The sequence below is a fragment of the Periophthalmus magnuspinnatus genome, chromosome 21, assembly GCF_009829125.3.
Source record: "Periophthalmus magnuspinnatus isolate fPerMag1 chromosome 21, fPerMag1.2.pri, whole genome shotgun sequence".
Taxonomy (NCBI): domain Eukaryota; kingdom Metazoa; phylum Chordata; class Actinopteri; order Gobiiformes; family Gobiidae; genus Periophthalmus; species Periophthalmus magnuspinnatus.
Genome location: NC_047146.1, coordinates 20551011 through 20569869, shown reverse-complemented (window position 1 = coordinate 20569869; position 18859 = coordinate 20551011). Strand labels below are relative to the sequence as shown.

The 18859-nt window shown below is 40.0% G+C and overlaps 1 protein-coding gene across 1 annotated transcript; it reads right to left on the bottom strand.

Moving 5' to 3' along the window:
• Positions 1–1571: 1571 nt before the first annotated feature.
• serpine3 (serpin peptidase inhibitor, clade E (nexin, plasminogen activator inhibitor type 1), member 3) lies at positions 1572–8250 on the bottom strand. The gene is made up of 8 exons (XM_055230802.1): positions 7980–8250; positions 6184–6393; positions 4758–5003; positions 4377–4575; positions 2863–2963; positions 2389–2472; positions 2213–2296; positions 1572–1745 (listed from the first exon to the last, which is right to left on the bottom strand). Exons 1-8 carry the CDS (start codon positions 8236–8238, stop codon positions 1693–1695), a joined length of 1236 nt encoding a protein of 411 aa, XP_055086777.1. The 5' UTR covers positions 8239–8250; the 3' UTR covers positions 1572–1692.
• Positions 8251–18859: the final 10609 nt, after the last annotated feature.

Below are 18859 nucleotides of genomic sequence, written 5' to 3'. Positions count from 1 at the left end.
CCTATCCAGACTATTAATTTAAGTCATATTATCTAGTCATATAAAAGTTAAACTGATGCTAGCTGTCATTGTTAGCATGTTACAAATGTGCCAGCTGATGCAGTCCTAGCGCCTTCTAATGGTTTTTTTTGTATAAAGTTTTTTATGGCTACCAATGCTTAGAGATATTTTCTAGACATTTTAAAAGTGCGCTGTGTGACTTTTCTGGTGAGGGGTCTGTCACTTTCTTGTCTCCATGGAGATGCTATTGCTTTGCCTGGAATGTTCCACAGTATGGCATTTATCAAGCAAAGGAATAACATCTCTGCATACAAGCAGTTGGCGCATCCTCCACCAAAACGTTACACACTGAATCTTTAAGTTAGCTTGAATAAAAAGCTTGATTTCAGTATAATATTCGACCACAAACTGTTACTGAGTTTTGATTCTTGGTGGAGGTCACCATTTTTCTCATATTCCTCCTTTCATTTCTCTATATAGACAGGGACCAAAATCTGCCATATGTGTCATGGGTTGTCGAGGCTACCAAAAGAGTATTTTGAATACACTGTAAAGATGTAAATAAGTCTAGAGTAACTATTTAAGGAGGTGAATGTTTGGAGGGAAATGGCCTTTTTGTAAGTATTCCCATGAATAAAGTTTCTATTTTACACTGTGAAGGGCCATGTAAATAAAGTGTTAATGTTAAGATCTGGTGTTTTGTCATTTGTTTGTTTTGTTGGGGGGACTATTTTTCAGGAATTAAATTTTTCTACATAAAATTATAATCCTGGTATATAGTCTATAAGCTTATTGTAGCACCCGAACTTGTATTAGCCATTTAAATTGCCTAATTGGAGGACTGCCGCACTAACTTGAAACTATGACTATAATTCTGTCTAATACTATACACAAGTTCTTCAGAACGATGCAAAGTTGCCGTTTTTGTTTGTTTTTACTGATGCAGGTACAACTAAAGTAGATTTTATTTATTCCGGGATAGTATTGATCTTCCGTTTGCAGTAGTTGCCTAAGAGCTGTATTAAACCAGGTCTAAAACGTGACTAAAATGGGGCTAAACCAAGTCTAAAGTAGCTCTACTACTGACCAATGCAGATGGGGAACCGCTCAAGATGTGCACTGGACCAGGACTCTACTCTACAAAGACGAGTGTGTCTGTTGCTGCATCCTGTCCCAGATTTCAGAGGTCGTGATTGACAGGCAGTTTAACGAGTCAGAGAAGCGCCTGTTCCATTCTGGTGGTTCAGGAGGTTAAAAGGAGAAAAAAAAAACAGAGGACTGAGAAATTGGGTGTGTTTCTGTAGAATATATATATATATTTTGTTCTGAATGATACGAGATTTTTCAAGAGGGGATGTCTTCTGCATTTGAGAGACGCGTGATACAAATTCACAGCTGTGTTTGGACCGTCACAATTTAGAACGGAAGTTTTTCACACTCTATAGTCACATTCCTGACCCTTCTGGATACAAACAGAATGTAGAAGAGACTGGTCGGTCCGGCAAAGGCTAAACCCTCCTCTAACACTTTGAGAACATACCAGTTGGTTAAAGAAACAGAAAAAACACAAGTTGTAAAAACATGTAGTAAAATTTTATTTACAGATCTGTACAAAAATAAAGTCCCTCTTCCTGGAGTCAGAATAAATACCAGTGTGAAAATGTGGGGGGCGGGGCTTAGAGGAGAAAAGACTCAAGATGATTGGTCGACCGGGTTCATCACTCGGCCCATGAACAGGATTGAACCTGGAACGGAGAAGAAAAAGTCGATTCCAACTAAAATAACCAAATTGTTCAGTTCAGTTCTAGTTTCTATGTAAGTTATTTTGAGTGAGCTGGAAATTAATACAATCAGATATTAATTCAACTTTCTGTTATGACATTTTAAATAGACTTTTTACCATCCAAAAGTTATAATATTTAGTCTTAAATTGTAAATCGCTATGGCAACAGTCCTACATTTTCATCATACTAAACTCATGGATAGTTTATTTGTTAAAAAACGGTAAAAAAAACCCCAAACATCTCTTTTAGTCTTTTTAACTCATACAGGGAGAACACTGAGGAGAATTTGTCAACTCAAAATCTACTTCTTTGTGCACGGTTAAAACAGATGTTCCACAAAACTCATTTTAGTGCCCGTTTTAGTAAGTCTGTATTGCAGTGTAGTAGAAACAATGTAGTAAAACAAATAAATAAACCATTGTGTTCACCTGTTTTACTGTGTCGTAGTAGGAACAAAAATGGTCGATCTGCCTTAAAAACTGGAGCTCGTGATCGCTTCAGTAGCACCATCGCTGCAAAAGTTCAGAGAGGTTTTTAGTATTTAAATTCTCATAATTATTTGTTTAAAGCTTATTTTTGTTGTCTATCAAAAGGCGTATCTCACCTGTAGCTGCCGCCGCTTTGGTTCCGTCTTCAGTCACTTCTATCCTCACGTCATGAAACGCGTCAGACACGTACAGGCCCTCCTCTGCTCAGACAAACGTACAAAAAGCTCTTTCAGTTTGACTTTTGTCCCGACGGTATATAAAAATACTTGCAATAAAGCACACTATCCAGCGTTTCTGATGGAGAATATATCTCTTGGTCTCCTTGGAGATGTTATTGCTATGCCAAAAACGTTCCACACTATGTCATTAAGCTTCTATATCTATGTTTATTTAATTTTGGGTGTTTTTACTGCTCAAAAATACCTGGAAAAGCATGCCTATCCACAGAACTGACCTGTAACTTGGCCTGAAGTTTAACGTCATTCTGTAGAACAAATATCTCCAACCAGGCAGTAGACCCTCCATCAGAAAAGTTGCATAGTGCACCTTTAAAGCATGTTCATAGGTGGATAAACAGGTGGATTTCTGACCTGAGATCCGGGAGAAATCGGCGGTCGTCGGGTTGAAAGCGTCGCTGATTCCCATCACAGGTAACACAGACTTCAGGTTGAACCGATTCTGCATTTTAAACCTAAAACACACAAAAATGTCTTCGTTTTAGGGCGGAGTTTACGATGACTAAGAGTCTAACTAACTCTTTTACCTTCTTTGTTATGTTGGATTCAAGACAAAAACAACACCAACTCCATAATCTAATTCTAAATCTGGACTAGTACAAAGAAGGAGGGCAAAAATTTAAACATATTCATATCAAAATGAAACATACTAGCTCTGCAGAGGACCCCAACATACCGCTAGTTGTGCCACAGGTTGAGAAACACTGCCCCATTACCAAACTTTAAAAGACATAAACCAATGACAACAGATTTTGCCTGAACGAGAATGAGTTCAATGAGCTGTTTTTACACCATGGGGGCCGTACGCGAGAGGCGCTTATCAAAAACAGATCATTTGAGTTTGACAAATTACATTTAAGAGGAAATATTGTTTATTGAGTCTGTCATATTGCATATCACTTTAACGCATTTAGGTTTTGCGCACGGAGTTCACTTATGTACATGAAGGATCTTTGTGCCATGTTGGACACTATTCTGATTATTATGTGACTAAAAGGAATATTTATTTGATTTACGCACAGCACGGACACTTCGGCCCCTGCTGCTGTAACAGTGTGACCTGCTTTGGCTCATCTGCTGGACACTTTTACACACAGAGAATGTCCTCCACCATCTGCACGGCTGCGGCTCATGGTGACTATATTTTGTGCTGCTGTTGTGTGATTTGCCCGGTGCCGCTGCTCCCGTTACGCAGGTGACTTGCGGTGCGGTGCTTAGTGCATCACTGCTCCAAGGGGCATAATCTTGACCATGTTTTGAGATACTGGAGCCTATATTTGCACAGCAGCTGTTGTTCCTTTTATAATTAAACAGGGAGCATACAGTTGACCCACATTTAATTCTTTACGATTTCTAAACTACAGGACTTTAGTGTGTGTCCCTGCTTTCTTTCCACAGTGTGTCTGAGATGCGCAGAGCCACTGTAGAAGTCAATTTAAACAGAAACAGACCAAGAGCACAGTTGGGAGCAGTTCTGACTCTACATTGTGTTATAAAACGCACAAGGACTTGATCGTCACTCTTTGTATAATTAGAACTTAAGCGATTTATACAATAACATCTATGGGAAAAGTAAACTTGTTCACAACATTTTAAAGACCTGTATTTTGTATTCTGTATTTTTTTCCTATTTGATTTTCAATATAAAGGAGATGGCGTCCTCTTACATAAATGACCATTCTGTAAAAGCACGTTTTTGCTGCGTGTTGTGCTGGTGTGTTCTATGTAACAGGTCCTATCCCCTAATCTCCTCTTTGCGTCTTGTCTACCGCTGCACGCAAGTTATGGGCCTTACTCTTCCTGGATTCAGTTTTTGCTCTATATATCCACTTTTACTATTTACATAACGATGACCTTTGACTCCTGACCTTGGTATAAAGATGTCCATCCTGGTCTTCCTGAGTCCTGCGTCCCAGCTCCAGATGTGCCGGGGCCCGAGCTGCTCCTCCAGAGGCCCCAGAGGGCTCCTGCGGTCTGAGGGCAGGACCAGCTGGAGGCTCAGGGACTGGCCCAAGTACGGGAGCTCCAAGACGGTGTACCTCTGCTCTGCGCCTGTCCGGAACTGACCTGCAGGGGGCGCAGTGGAACAATGACATAAATTACCCCTGAAATGCTCCAGAGGCTACATGGCTAACGTAGCTTAAATCTCAATTTCGTGTAATATAGGATCTTTAACTCCTTTGGATGATTCTGTTTATATGTTGAACTATTTTTCACATTTACTATTAGACTTTGCATTTGCGTCTCACCAAATCTGACGTCAGAGGCCTGGTGCATCATGGGCACTTTGATGGTGGTGCCGTTGGAGAGCAGAAAGGGGAGGTTCTGAGTGTGCGTGAAGACAAACTGTTTCTGCCACGCCCCTCTGAAGCTGACCGTATTCACCAGCGCCATCTGTACCCACGACGGCCACCAGGGGGAGTCAGAGGGCTGAGGGTCCCCGGAGCCCGAGAGCTCTCCACTGCTGCTGCTTCCAGACAACGGCCACGGCTCATCTGAGAGAGAGAGAGAGAGAGAGAAGTCAGTCTTAAAATGGCATCTTTCTTTGTAAATGTCAGTGTATGGTAATTATGAGAAAACTGAACTGCCCAAAGATGCTTTACTTTACATTATTCATTCGCTCCACACTCGGTGATGGTAAGCTATTGTAGCCACAGCTGTCCTGGGTCAGATTGACAAAAGCCAATCTGCAACATCAGCCCCTCCAACCACCACTAACACTCACACCACATTCATACAAGGCAATGTGTGGAGCGTCTTGCCTAAGGACACAACAGTTTCCTCAAGAGCCTTTGCTGCCCCAGTGTATTCTCAGTGGTCTCCCATCCAAGTACTAACCAGGCCCAACCCTGCTTAGCTTCTGCACTTAAACAAGATAATTATACTGCGGCTCTGCATGGCTTGGGGAAAATAAATATTTAATTGAAGTGTATTTTATTTGTGTTAGTTCTTTTTTAAATTGTAGTTAAATTGGAAGATTATTGTGATCTGGAAATATTAAAATAAAATGATATCTTATTATTTTTTTGTCGCTCAAAATAAGCGTCATAAACAAAACAAACACCGCTCACGCCTCACAGATGACAGCTTACAGTTTTGCGTAAAGATGAAAGTGACTACAGCCCTGATTTGGAGTCGCTGTGCAGAGGTTCAGGAGCAGAAGTCGCTGTGGCACTTCATGGATTTCAAAAGCAACACACTATAGTTGTTTATACAAAGCGTAAAGGTAAAAAAACAATATTTACAGTGTTATCTTCATTTCAAGTATTTTCCGCTCCCAGTGTTTGTTTGTTTTTTCTGTGGAAACCGGGTCCAAATGGCTCTTTGTGTGTTAAAGGTTGCTGACCCCTGAGATAAGGCATTGACAGGGTCCTATGGCTTAAATAATATTAGAATCGAATTATTTCAGTATTTCACCATATGTTTGTAGAGGTCTAAACTACAGGGTTAACCGATTTTGTACATAACAGACCCCATGGGAATAGATATTTAATTTTACATCTAAAAATATTTATAGTCTTTGGATTTTGCTCATTTTGATGATTTCAATTTGGTTACAATTAATCTATCTTATCCAATAGACTGACAGAAGTGTGGCTGCAGTTAGTTACCACACAGTATAATTTAGATTTAGTTATAGTTAAAGTTAATTATAGTTACAGTTACCACACTGACCATTCCTGCGCTCCGGCCTCTCTCTCCTGGGGCTCTGGAGGTTAGCTTGGACCACGTTGACGTTGAACCACGATGCTGCGGAGTGGAGGAAGTCTCTTTGTACCAGCACAGAGGAGTGGACCAGGAGGGAGCAGGTCTGGAGCAGTTTCACCCCCTCGGAGGAGTTCAGGGAGGAGCCAGAGAGCAGCAAGAAGTCCCGAACGTGAGGGTCTGTGCAAAGAGAGAACCGGCAAAACATCTCATTTACCTGATGTATACTTATTGTCCTGCAAGGAAAATTTGTACTCCAACTTTTTTAGGTTTAGAAATAGGTTTTATAATAGAAATTGGCTCATTGGCGCTTTACTCAAAACGTCAGATCTTTAAACTGGCATTACACCAAAACAAGCAATACATTTTACTTGTTTTGTTGTTTTTTTAAATGTTGATATTTTGCTACACGACATTTGAAGAGATGAGGGCGGTGATAGGGGGCAGATGAAAACTGAAATTTTCTGAGGACTCTGGTCTCAAAAGCGGGGCAATACAGGATTACTCAGACGTGAATGAATCAAGCAAAATACAACTGAGACACTTCATGATGAGGGAACACTATAATAACACGATTAAAAGCTCATAATATATCTTCTTATATAGGAAAATCTGTAGAAGTAAGGTTGGTATGTGTGGAGTGTAGTTGTAGTACAGCGTTCTGACAAATTCTTCAGGTTAACTGGGCGGAGCATCACACCAGCAAAACGAGGTGAGTAATCGTATTGACTCAGAAACTCCATCTTCTTTCACTATGGACCCAACAAGACGACTGGAGGATTACACAGACATCTTTTTCACAAATAAAACACAGCTTAAATGTGTGTGGCCATGTTACTGGTGTTTAAACAGTAACGTGTACCTGGTTATTTAGATTTTCTTAAAAGGTATGTGGCGTACTCCTCTGGCTGTGTTGCTGTTGCTAATGAGATTATAGTTAGCTCCAGACTCCTGGCACCAACTGTACTGACCAACAGCAAGTACTAGTACTACTGTTAGTTACTACTACTACTACTACTGCTAAGACCACTACAGCAATACTACTTCGAGATGGGACAAGATATCATGCCCCAAGATCTCGCAAGACAAAATTGCTACAAGATTGTGAGAAAAATGATCTTGTGAGATTATTTTCCATTTTGATTGGACAAAAAAGGAGCAAAAAACGAGTTAAGTGGTTCTTGAGACGCTTTAGATCCAAAAAGCAGCGTTACAATAACAAAAGAATATTAAATAAAGCAAAATAAAAAAAGATGGCGCTAAAGTTGAAGTGCCCGATTTATGTACTGTACTTTAAATGGTCTCATTTTTATATACCGCTTTTCCACGTTCAAGGCACTCAAAGCTCTTTACATCAAGGAACCACTCACACATACTCATCCACCAGAGTACACAGACACTAGGGACAATGTGGGTTAAGTGTCTTGCCTATGGACACAATGACTTCACCTGGTATTCATCTGTGGCAGCTAGAATCGCACCGCCAACCTGTGAGTCAGTGGATTTGATGCTCTACCAATGATGTTTATGTCAAGAGCGGGATTTGTGCTGCCAACCTTCAGATCAGTGGATAAACACTGTACCAACTGAGCTACTCTCGCCCAATAATGTCAAAATCTCCTCTTGCCTCGTTCTCGTGGCCCCAATCTCATGTCTTGTCTCGTACAAGTTGTGTATCGTCCCACCCCTCACGCCACTACTACTTGACACTGAAAGACATTTTTTTCGTAATCACAATCATAAGTAAATCCACGTAGTATTCTCACCCTGAACATTGTATCCGAGAGTCTCCTCCAGCTGAGTTAGCGTGTTCCCCCGTGCCCCGAGCTGCAGCAGCCCCAGAGACAGAGCCACAGAGAGGGGGGACACGATGAGGTTTGTCTGGTTCAGTCCGGAGCTCAGAGACTGGTACAGAGACAGAGAGAAGCGCGAGTGAAGGTCCCTCATGCCCTCCTGAAGGCTGTCCGCAGGGGTCCGGTCCACGAGGAGGAAGAGGAGGAGGGAGGAAAGGGGCAGACGATACATGTCCACACGCAGAAGTGTCTAATGTCCAGCGATATGTCCAATTCTGAAACAAGAAGGTAGGGTTGACACAAGTACTAAAAATGTCACATTCACAGAACAGAAATGAACCTTTCCTGAACTTTTTTAGAATGACCTTGAACTGTATCAGAACAAGTATAAGACACATAGACTAGTATACACCCATGGACCACTATGGAACCTACCCGGACCCCTGAGGGATTACACGGATATAAGGACACATGGTAATATACAAAGTACTACGATTTAATGTTGAAAATAACATTCTTTTGTCTAAATGAATAAATAGTTTTTATTCAGTATAGTATAGAGCAGAGGTGCCCAAACCTTTTTTTTTTTATTTTTATCAAGGGCCACATCTCAAAACATATTCAAAGCGGAGGGCCACAGACCGGTGATCAGTGCAGTGCTTTAAACGCAGCTTGGACAGAGCCGTTGTATATTAATAAGGCTTCAGACACATTCATTTTAGGTCTGTATCACAATGCAATGTGATGTTTGATGCTATAGTGGTAGAAATAGTTTAATTTGCTGTTAAATGTACTGCTTATGATCAATTGGGCCAGTTCAGCAAGAGGTCTGAGGGCCAATAAAAACTGCTCTGAGGGCTGCATTTGGCCCCTGGGCCGTAGTTTGGACACCACTAGTATAGAGTATCGAGTCTATTCCTTAGTATCAAAATCAAGTTGTTAGTATTGTGACAACATTACAACAAGTGCATAAGAAAAATCACAAAAAAGGCTCATATTATATGCCCATAACAAAAGATGGAGAAGGAAAACTTAACAAGACATTCTTTTTTAAACAGCAAAAAAAGTCCAGTTCTCAAAATTCAATTGTAAAGTATAGAGTCCTATTAATCAGCGCAGGTGTCTTGGAACAGTCTTCCTGTTGATGTGAGACAAGCCTCTACTTTGACAATGTTTAAATCCAGGCTCTAAACAGTTCTGTTTAGCTGTGCATAAGACTGAAAGGTTTTTATTCTACACTTTTCTCCTTTACAGTTAATTTTATATTGATTATTTGTGATTATTTATGTTTTGATTTGTTGTATTGTGATTTTAATGTCTTTCTTATTGTGTAAAGCACTTTGAATTACTTCCTGTACGAACTGTGCCAAACAAATAAACTTGCCTTGCCTTGTCTTGGTTCAAATCCAGCTGTTTAGATCCACCTTCTTTCCTCCCAGGAGGTTTGTGTCTGGTCTATCCGCTACTGGTTCCCCGTCTCCGGGCAAAATGTTCCTCTCCTGTCCGCTCTCAACCGCTCTAAAACCACCCTCTAACTGAGTCATGGGACCGCGTTTTAAGGCTCGGTGTTGGGGATCTCTGTCGGCGATGTCCGTACCACCGCTGCGGAGCTCGGGGGCTATAAGGACCAGGCGGAGCGAGCCATGTCACCGGCCGACACATCCCACCCATCTGTGATCCCGGCGCGGACACGGGACAGCGACGACACCCCGCTCTGAACGCGCGTCTGCGCAATGGATCGTGGCGCACAACCAGAGCGCGCAGAAAAGACGCACATTTCTGTCAGTTTGAGGACACGCGTTGGGAAGGTTAGAGGAAAAAATACATGGACATATATCAGCTTTTAAAATGTACAATTATAGCAATGAGTTTCAATTCCTTGTCATTGGACTAAAATGCTACAACCTGGTGCCTAACCCATTAAGGACTGAGCACATTATAGACTATTATACCTCCTCTAGACTTTTTTCTCTTTTTTTGCCATAAAAATCATGTTAAAAGAGGTATCAGCAGGGCCGGCTCAGCCTATAAGCAGACTAAGCAGCTCCTTGGGGCCCCAGGCCAGCAGAGGGCCCATACATTTATATTGAAAATAATATATCAAGTTTTATTGGAAACAGGGCTTGTGTGTTTGCAGCAGCCAAAATATTCCTCTCAAGTGATTACATTTGTTTTATATGTATAGTAGCAAAATATTTGCTGCTGTCTACATTTTTGAGCCGGGCAGAAATTAGGACAACTATGTGTTTACACCAGTGCAAGGACACTTTATAATGTAAATGTAAGCCCACTGTCACCAACTGGAGCACATTAAAATCCACCAGAAAGTTGTCTAGAATTTCAAAAATCTTGACCCCAACTTATATGTTTGCGTAATGTTCTTGTGCCTATAGTAGTTATGACATTTTGGATGTTTTCAGTCTGTATGTACGTCATATAAATACAGATCCAAGGTGATGACAGCAGAGTCATAATGTTGTCAAATGTAGATCGCCAATAGTATGAGCCAGGATACATCTGCTTCTGCCGCGGGGGCCCAGATACAAATTCAGCTTAGGGCCCCTTGAAAGCTAGGGCCAGCCCTGGGTATCCGCATGTACTTTTGCCTTTTTTTCACACAATTACGTCCATTTTACATATCCATCCAAATATAAAAATCAATGTACTTTTGAGTAACTCCTATGCAAGCAAACAATGAAAAAATAACTATCTGGCCAGGTCAAAAACACTTTAAATTACATATTTGAACAATAATAAACATTTATACAAGAGATTATGTATATTGTACTTGGGGTTAGGTTTTTACAGCCCTTTCTATAAAAAAAAAAAACATCAGGTGTTTATGCAGCTAAGACACTGTTTTTGCCAGGTCATATTTTTTGGAATGTTTATTAAAGAACATCTGAAGTTCTGCAGCTGGGTTTGTAATCTTTGGTAAAACATCCTTTCTGGAATATTTAGCAATACTTTAAAATCAGTGAATGGATCGATGTACAATAACAAGTGAAAAAAAACAACTATTAAAATATTTTTTTATTCTTTCAGTAAATAGGAAATTGAAAAATAAATGAAAACATGAACAATGAAATATTATATAGATTAAATTACAAAATGAATTGCAAAATAAACATGAACAGTGCAACATTCTACACATTAATTAATTTTGTGTGCCAGACGTTCGTGCCAAAGCCTGACCTCATCTGACCTCAGAAGCTAAACAAGGCCAGGACTGATTCTTGGATGGGAAAATTCCATGTGCCACTGTGGGGCCACTGTGCGGCGCCAGCGGCAAAAAATGCCGTTGTGCCCTTAGGCAAGGAACGTCACGTACAATGACTAGTATGAATATAGTGTGTGAGTGTTGGTGGTGGTCGGAGGGGTCAATGATGCAGGCTACGACCACCAAGTGTGGAGTGAATGAACAGGCTACTGCACGAAACTGCAAAGCAACTTTGAGAAGGAATATATATAAGACTATTTAAGACTTATGCATTGTTTTATTATTATTGTGACACATTTACAAAGTGGTACTAAATGATTGCATTTTACTTTTGTGAAGAATGTGAAAGAAATGTTCATGGGTTACAGCTTTCTGATATGGCGCCATTTTGAGGACAGATGGCCATTCAAAAGATAATATTGTGTTTTGAATTGTAAATTGCCATGGCAATGGTCCTAACTTTTCATCATTCTGAAACCCCTTCTGGTGTCCTATTTGTATTCATATATGTATTTACATTCCTGCACTGGGAAATGTGTTCCCACCCAGACTCAGGGAGAAACATGTAAACTCTTCACAGAAAGGCCCGGGTGAACTCGGAATCAAGCCAGTATTTCCAGACTTTTTTCAGATATAACCAGGTCTATATGAATATTCTTATTAAAACCTTACACTGAATAATGTAAGATTTTTACATTATGTAAGAAAAATTCCACCCACAGCAGAACATTTGACCTTAATCTGACCTAAACTGACCTCTCTAAAGAACTGGCATCTCTTCATTAGAAGCAATCAGCAAAATAATGGGCATTTCCCATGAACAGGGCTCAGGCTGTTTGTCCAGATTCCCGCCATAACTGGATCGACTCTCCAATTAGCGCTTCATCAAATACATTCCTCCATCTAAACACGAGGAACTGGTATTTTAAAGATGTGTTTTGACGTCACAGCAGATAATCCAAAACAATGGCATTTTTGCTTTCACTGATGCAGTTTGACAGTCAGAAAAGTTCATATCTAATCAAGTTTAAAGGTACACTATGCAACTTTTCTGGTCTAGTATGCCACTTGCTTCTCTCCATGGAGATGTTATTGTTCTGCCTGGAAAATTACAAAATATGGCATTTAATGTATCTATCTCAGATCTGTGCAGTGGCAAACCCACTCACAGGAAGAGTGATTTTTTAAGCCAGTGAAAACACCTGTCATAAATGCTATACTGTGGAACTTACCTGAAAAAGCATCTCCATAAAAGCAGGTAGCAGACCCCTACCATAAAGGTTGGATGGTACCTTTAAATGGTTTACAGATCCATCACAATCTGTAACTGGTCCAAGCATGGGTCAAATGCAGTAGAAAATCAAGAGACTCATTATGCAAAATTATTTGTTTGCTCTGAGTTGTATTTTGATTGTAACCCTGCATTGTCCTGCATTCGAAGCTGGAGTGCTCAGAAAATTATTTTCACCAACCCCCTGTCCCAGCCCACTGCTTATACTTTGAAAAATCATACACCACATGATACACAAATGTTCAGAGATACAGTAAAACACCACTATGAAGAGGTATGGCCTCTCATTGTTTGCAGTTTTGATCTGGAAGTCATTAGACCTGTTTTTATTTTCAAGCAATATTAACATTAACAATTAACAAATTGTATGATCTGGTTTGCTTTGCCTTGAATGATCCAAAGAATTACACTTTACACTACCAGGCCAGGTTCCAGGTTTAATTCCTGAGTTGTCTCAACCTTTCTGTGTTTAGTGGGTTTCCTCTGGACACTCCGGTTTCCCTCATCAAACCCAAACATGCACAATTGGTGAATCCTCCAGCCAAGCTAGTCCTGATCAGCCTTGTTCAAGAGCTGGGTTTCACTGCTCCTGGATGGGTCAAATGCCAAATGCAGAGGACAAATTGTGCAATAGTAACAATAAAATGTATCTTAAGATCTGGGGAAAGGCGATCCCGCTCAGAGTAAGAATATATGTTTTTCAAGTATTTTGTACCATTCACATATGACATAGTTTCATCAGTAGATCTAATAATAGTCTCTTAGTGGTGCCCCTTAAGCTGCAGATTTGACCCAAATTTTGGGTCACTGCCACTGGGTTAGAACAAGGCCAAAATCACATCTATAATCTCTCCAAAACTAGACACAGCATTGGGCACTGGTCAACTTGTGCTCCAGTTTTTACAAACTTTTACCATGACTATTGCAGCACAGTTACATAATGTATCTATAACTTTAAGTGCTGCCCCATTCACTTTCAAAGAAAACACTTGGATTTGGTGTTTGTCACCCTCCATAATAAAAGTACTCTACTACATTATTCATTCACTCCATATACAGTTGAAACCAGAAGTTTACACACACTATAAACTATCACTGTCTGACATGAAATGAGATTAAACCTTTCCTGTTTTAGGTCAAGGATTACCAAAAATGATTTATATTTGCAAAATGCTCGAATACAATATTCATTACTATCTTCAAAGTCAGAAGTTTACATACAGTAAGATTACTATGTATTTAAACAGTTTGGGAAAATCCAGATGATGATTTCATGTCTTTGGAAGCTTCTGCTTTATTGACAACATCTGAGTTAATTAGAGACACACAGGTGTATTTGAAGGCACAGCATCAGCCAGGAAGTTAAAGCTTTGGTGCAAATTGGTCTTCCAAATGGACAATGGCCCTAAACATACTGACAAAATGGTTACAAAGTGGTTTAAGTATAACAAAGTTAACTGTTTGAAGTGGCCATCACAAAGACCTGATCTCAATCCTATTGAAAATTTAAGGGCAGACCTGAGAAGGCATGTGCGAGCAAGGCGGCCTACAGACTTGGCTCAGTTACATCAGGTCTGTCAGAAGGAATGAGTCTAAATTCTTCCCAACTATTATGAGAAGCTTGTGGAAGGATATCCAAAACATTTGACCCAAGTCATACAGTTTAAAAGCGTTGGTACCAAATGCTAATGAAAACTTCTTACTCTGAAGAAAGTAATGAAAAATTATTTTATTATTCTGGCATTTAGCAAATATAAATCATTTTGCTAATCCTAATTGACCTAAAGCATGAAAAGTTTAGTCTGATTTCATGTCAGACAGTAAGAAAAAAGTCTATGTGTATTTTTAAATAGTGCATGTAAACTTCTGGTTTCAACTGTACAAGCTGGCGGTAAGCTTTTTCTGTAGCCACAGCTGCCCTGGGGCAGACTTATGGAAATGGTGCTGCTAATCTGTGCCATTGTCACCCCATTGTTCATATCATCATTTCCTGTTCAAGACTGCAATACTGGCTTCATGTGGCATTTCACTGTAGCAAACAGCAGATTTTCATCTTAAATGCTTTTATTTTTGAAAAATTGTGATGTGTTGTGTGCAATAGTCAGCCATGGTACCATGACTTTATTTTGTTCAGTGTACATATTGTCTTATTACATTGCAGTAAACGTTAATCTGATGCGATTACAGTCTTATCGATCAGGTTGTTCTACAGTTGTTTACACTGCCCTGTGTTATCTTCTGGAGCAGGCGGGTGAGTGTGCGATGCCTGCGCCTTACGCCTCTTGGCAGTAACTTAATCTCACAATGTGGAACCTGTCCCCAGTCTCTCCATTCAGACCACCACCGTGACCTCTGACCTCAGGGGCAGCCATAACAGCTCTAAGACCAGGGGCTCATATGTCATTATATTGTGACATGCTTCTTTGACAGTACACTTAGTATATGTAAATACTCATGTGTGTATGTGTGCAGTGCCCAGCCGTACATCTGGCTCTAATACTAAAGTATCTCTTAATATTATCAGCAGTTGCTCACTGGCTATCACCCACTAACCTGAAGATCAAGAGTTTATATTCCTGCAGTGCGTGTTGCTGTTGTGTCTATGGGCAAAACACTGCACTCACTGGTTTTCAGATTCAAGAATGTGATGATCTCATACTCACTGTTTTTCCCATTGTTTACACTGAAAATCCAAAAGGTAAATGCACAAATGTTGAACCTGTTCATTTTTTTTGTTGGCCAAGAGCTCATGTTTTAAAACAAATGTTTGTGTTTTAACAATATTCATTTTAGCTGCTCCATCTGTATTAAAAAACTGAATGTTGGTGATGTCATCTGAAGTCCAGCAATTTGTCCAAAGTTATTCCATCTTCCTGTTGTATTGGTCATGTGTCGGTCCCTGGTTGTGGCCCATATCCGCGCGGCGTTCCCAGGCGGAGGCAGTGGAGTGTGGGGGATTAGAGGGACTGCAGAGGGGAGAGGGGAGCCGAACGAACCGCCAGGTACAGAGCAGGATTATAGAGCCAGAGGAGCTGGCACTGCACAGGGGCGACGTGAGCCGACGAGTCCCACAACAGAGCTCCGAGTCTGGGCACACATGTGGGAAAATGCCCCTGAGGAGATGGAGCATACCGCACATATTTGTGAAGCAATGTAACATACCAGTGTATTGCAGTATTTGTTGTAGCTTAATTGGATAACGCTAGAATGGCCTTGATTAACTGTGAAAAAGTATTGACTTTTGACTTCCAGATTTGTTCTGACAGCTTATTTGGTAGATTTAGTTATTTGGCCTCATCTTAGTCCAGATTTAAAGGTGCACTATGTCACTTTCAAATGAGGGTATGCTGCCTGGTTGTTATTGGAATAATAAATATTCCACAGTATAGCATTCAGAAGACTTGAAAGGAATGTATTCTACCTTGGTCTGGTGGCACCACCTGCTTGTCTCCATTGAGAGTTTAGTGCTATACTATGAAACATTCTTAGCATACTTACATAGTGCACCTTTAAATAGGTAATGAAACACAAAATACCACTATGATGTATAAAAGTACTTTTAAAGGTCTGTTTTATTGCTCAGTACCTTCATGAACATAGATCTGTCATGACAGAGGGGTCGCCTCTGCATAGATCTGACTTGTAACTTGTCCCCCTGGAATTGGCTGCTTGACTGAATGATACAGCAAAGCAGAAACTGGTAAGTTGAATGGCATACTGTGGAACATTCCAGGCAAAGCAATAACATCTCAATCATGTGGTGGATCGCCCACCACAAAAGTTAGTGCAGCTTTAATGTATGACCCTGAACTACAATACAACTTGTACATTTGCCAATCTTCTCTAAAAGTCGTTTTCAATCCTGAAACCTTTTAGTAATAACAGCCCATCTTCAATAGTGCATATAAATTGGGGCATATATATTTCCTGTATAATGCTTTCTCCAGACCTGTGCATGTTTAGCCTCTGATCCACAGGGACCTAACTCAAACCAGGCTGTGATCTGATTGGTCCAACATGACATCACCTCCTCCTCAGCGCTGGAACAGAGTTGATTATGGCCAAACCAGAGTTACAGTGAATGCATGGAGTTCCCCCACTGTGGTTAAGACGACCCCACAAGATGTTTAAAGGGCCTGTACCGAATTTGAATGTATTCTTGTCACAATAAATGCTCTTTACATCATCGTGTCTATGGTAAAAGCTTCTAAATATGAAAGAAACTGAAAATATAATCACTTTACTTTAGACAGGATCATCTCTTTTTGTCCAATCACACACACTGCAACTATGAATCTTAGGAAACCAACTGTCTGACATTATCTCAGACACTTTTTGACTGATTAGTTGTGATGTAGTCTTAATAAAGATACATTACATAACTTTTCTGGTGGAGAGTCCGCTACCAGCTCGTCTCCAAGGAGATGTTATTTCTTTGTCTGGTATGTTTCACAATATGGCATTAAACCTGTCTATCTACACTGAGACAAGCAGATGATTCCACCAGGCCAAGTTACAGGTCAGATCTGTGGAGAGGCGATGCCACTCACAGTAAGAATGCATTTTTTCAAAGTATTTTATAGCAATTACAGCACCCATAATTGAATAAATGTATTATAGATGTGTTTAGCGCCATGCCGTGGAACGTGCAGGCAAAACGATAACATCTCCATGGAGACAAGCAAGTGGCAGATGCTATACCAGAAAAAAAGTTGCATAGTGCACCTTTATGTACTGGATTTAGTCCTGACCTGTTTTATTCCAGTTTCTACTCAATGTGTAAAGTCTGGCATTTGTTTGGTAAATAACCTATTAGATATTTGGTTTAAAAGTACAATTCACTTTATATAATATGTAGATCTGCTTTAGTTAAACCAGAAAATCTATGTATTTTTCCAAAGCCAATTTACACCACCAGAGGGCAGCAGTGGACAAGATGAGCAGTACAATAATTTCTGCAATTCCTTTAAAGAATCAGGTCTGTGTTTTAGATATTGTTTTATTAACCTGCTTGTACTGACTTGATTTTTATCAAAGGTACACTATGTAACTTCTGGAGGGTCCACCACCTGCTTGTCTCCATGGAGTTACTGTTGCTTTGCCTAGAATGTTCCACAAAATGTCCACAGCACATAAGTCCTGTGCTCAGGTCTCTGCACTGGCTCCTGTGGCTCAGACAATAGACTTTAATAGACCATATGAACCATCTCACACTCTGAGGACTTCAGGGACCGGCCTCCTGCTGGTGCCCAGAGTCAGGACTAAACATGGAGAATCAGCATTTAAGTTTTATACAGTTAAAACCTGGAACAGTCTTTCTGAAGATGTGAGACAGGCCTCTACTTTGACAATGTTTAAATCCAGGCTCAAAACTGTTGTTTAACTGTGCGTATGACTAAAAGGTTCTTAATCTGCCCTCTTCTCTTTTCATGTTAATTTTATGATGATTATTTGTGATTATTTATGATTTGATTTGGTTGTATTGGCAAAGATGATGTTTTCCTTTCTCAGTTGGTTCAGAAGTTGCTCAGGTATCTTATTCAATGAAACACATGCGTGACTTTTTTCCCAAGGCACACTAAAAATATATTGAGACAATTTGGTGACAGATCCCCCACCAAAAGTTACATAGTGAACCTTTAAGTAGCAATCAAATGAAAACAGAAATCTGAATGGTCACAAATGGCATAGAGCAAAAATTCTAATGTTAGTTTAGTAGTTTATTTTTCAATTAAACCATAAACTTTAAAGAGCCCATATTACACTATTTTCTGATCTCTATTATAATGTTGTTTCCTCATCAAAAACAGACCTGGAGTTGTGGGGTTTTTTTCATTCACACATGTTTAACACACAAACCCAGCATATTTAGGATGAGGTCTTCTCTCCAGCAGAAAACACTTATGATATCCCATGGTAATACAGAAAAAGCTCCACTGTGTTTTTAAACTCCATACACCTTCACTAAAATAATTGGGATTATTTCAGCCCTGGAAATGCCAATCTCTACTGAAGAGAAAGGTAAAAAGTAGCGCTTAACTAGAAAACAACCACTACATGACATAACAAGGTGGAACAGAGCATTTTGATCTTTGGAGATAGGATTTGGAGAGGGTTCCTCAATCATGCGTGAATGAAACAAAACACAACTCCAGCCTGTGTTTTGATGATTTGAGAAGGTAACGACATTCTAACACGTCTTAAAGCTCACATTTTGTGTAATATAGGACCTTCAGATTCTCCTGAACGTGCTTAAAAAGTGCACCTTGAATCTTGATTTCGAACACAAAATAAACTGCAAACCCCAAATTACAACTGTGATAAAATACTTGCCTGGAAAAA

Bases quoted from the DNA above. Each gene is read 5' to 3' on its own strand.
- serpine3 (XM_055230802.1), bottom strand. From the start codon at position 8,238: ATGTATCGTCTGCCCCTTTCCTCCCTCCTCCTCTTCCTCCTCGTGGAC. The intron at 2,297-2,388 runs GTGAGATACGCC...GAACTTTTGCAG, and splicing joins CAAAGCGGCGGCAGCTACAG to CGATGGTGCTACTGAAGCGA. The intron at 1,746-2,212 runs GTGAACACAATG...TCTCCGTTCCAG, and splicing joins ACTACGACACAGTAAAACAG to GTTCAATCCTGTTCATGGGC.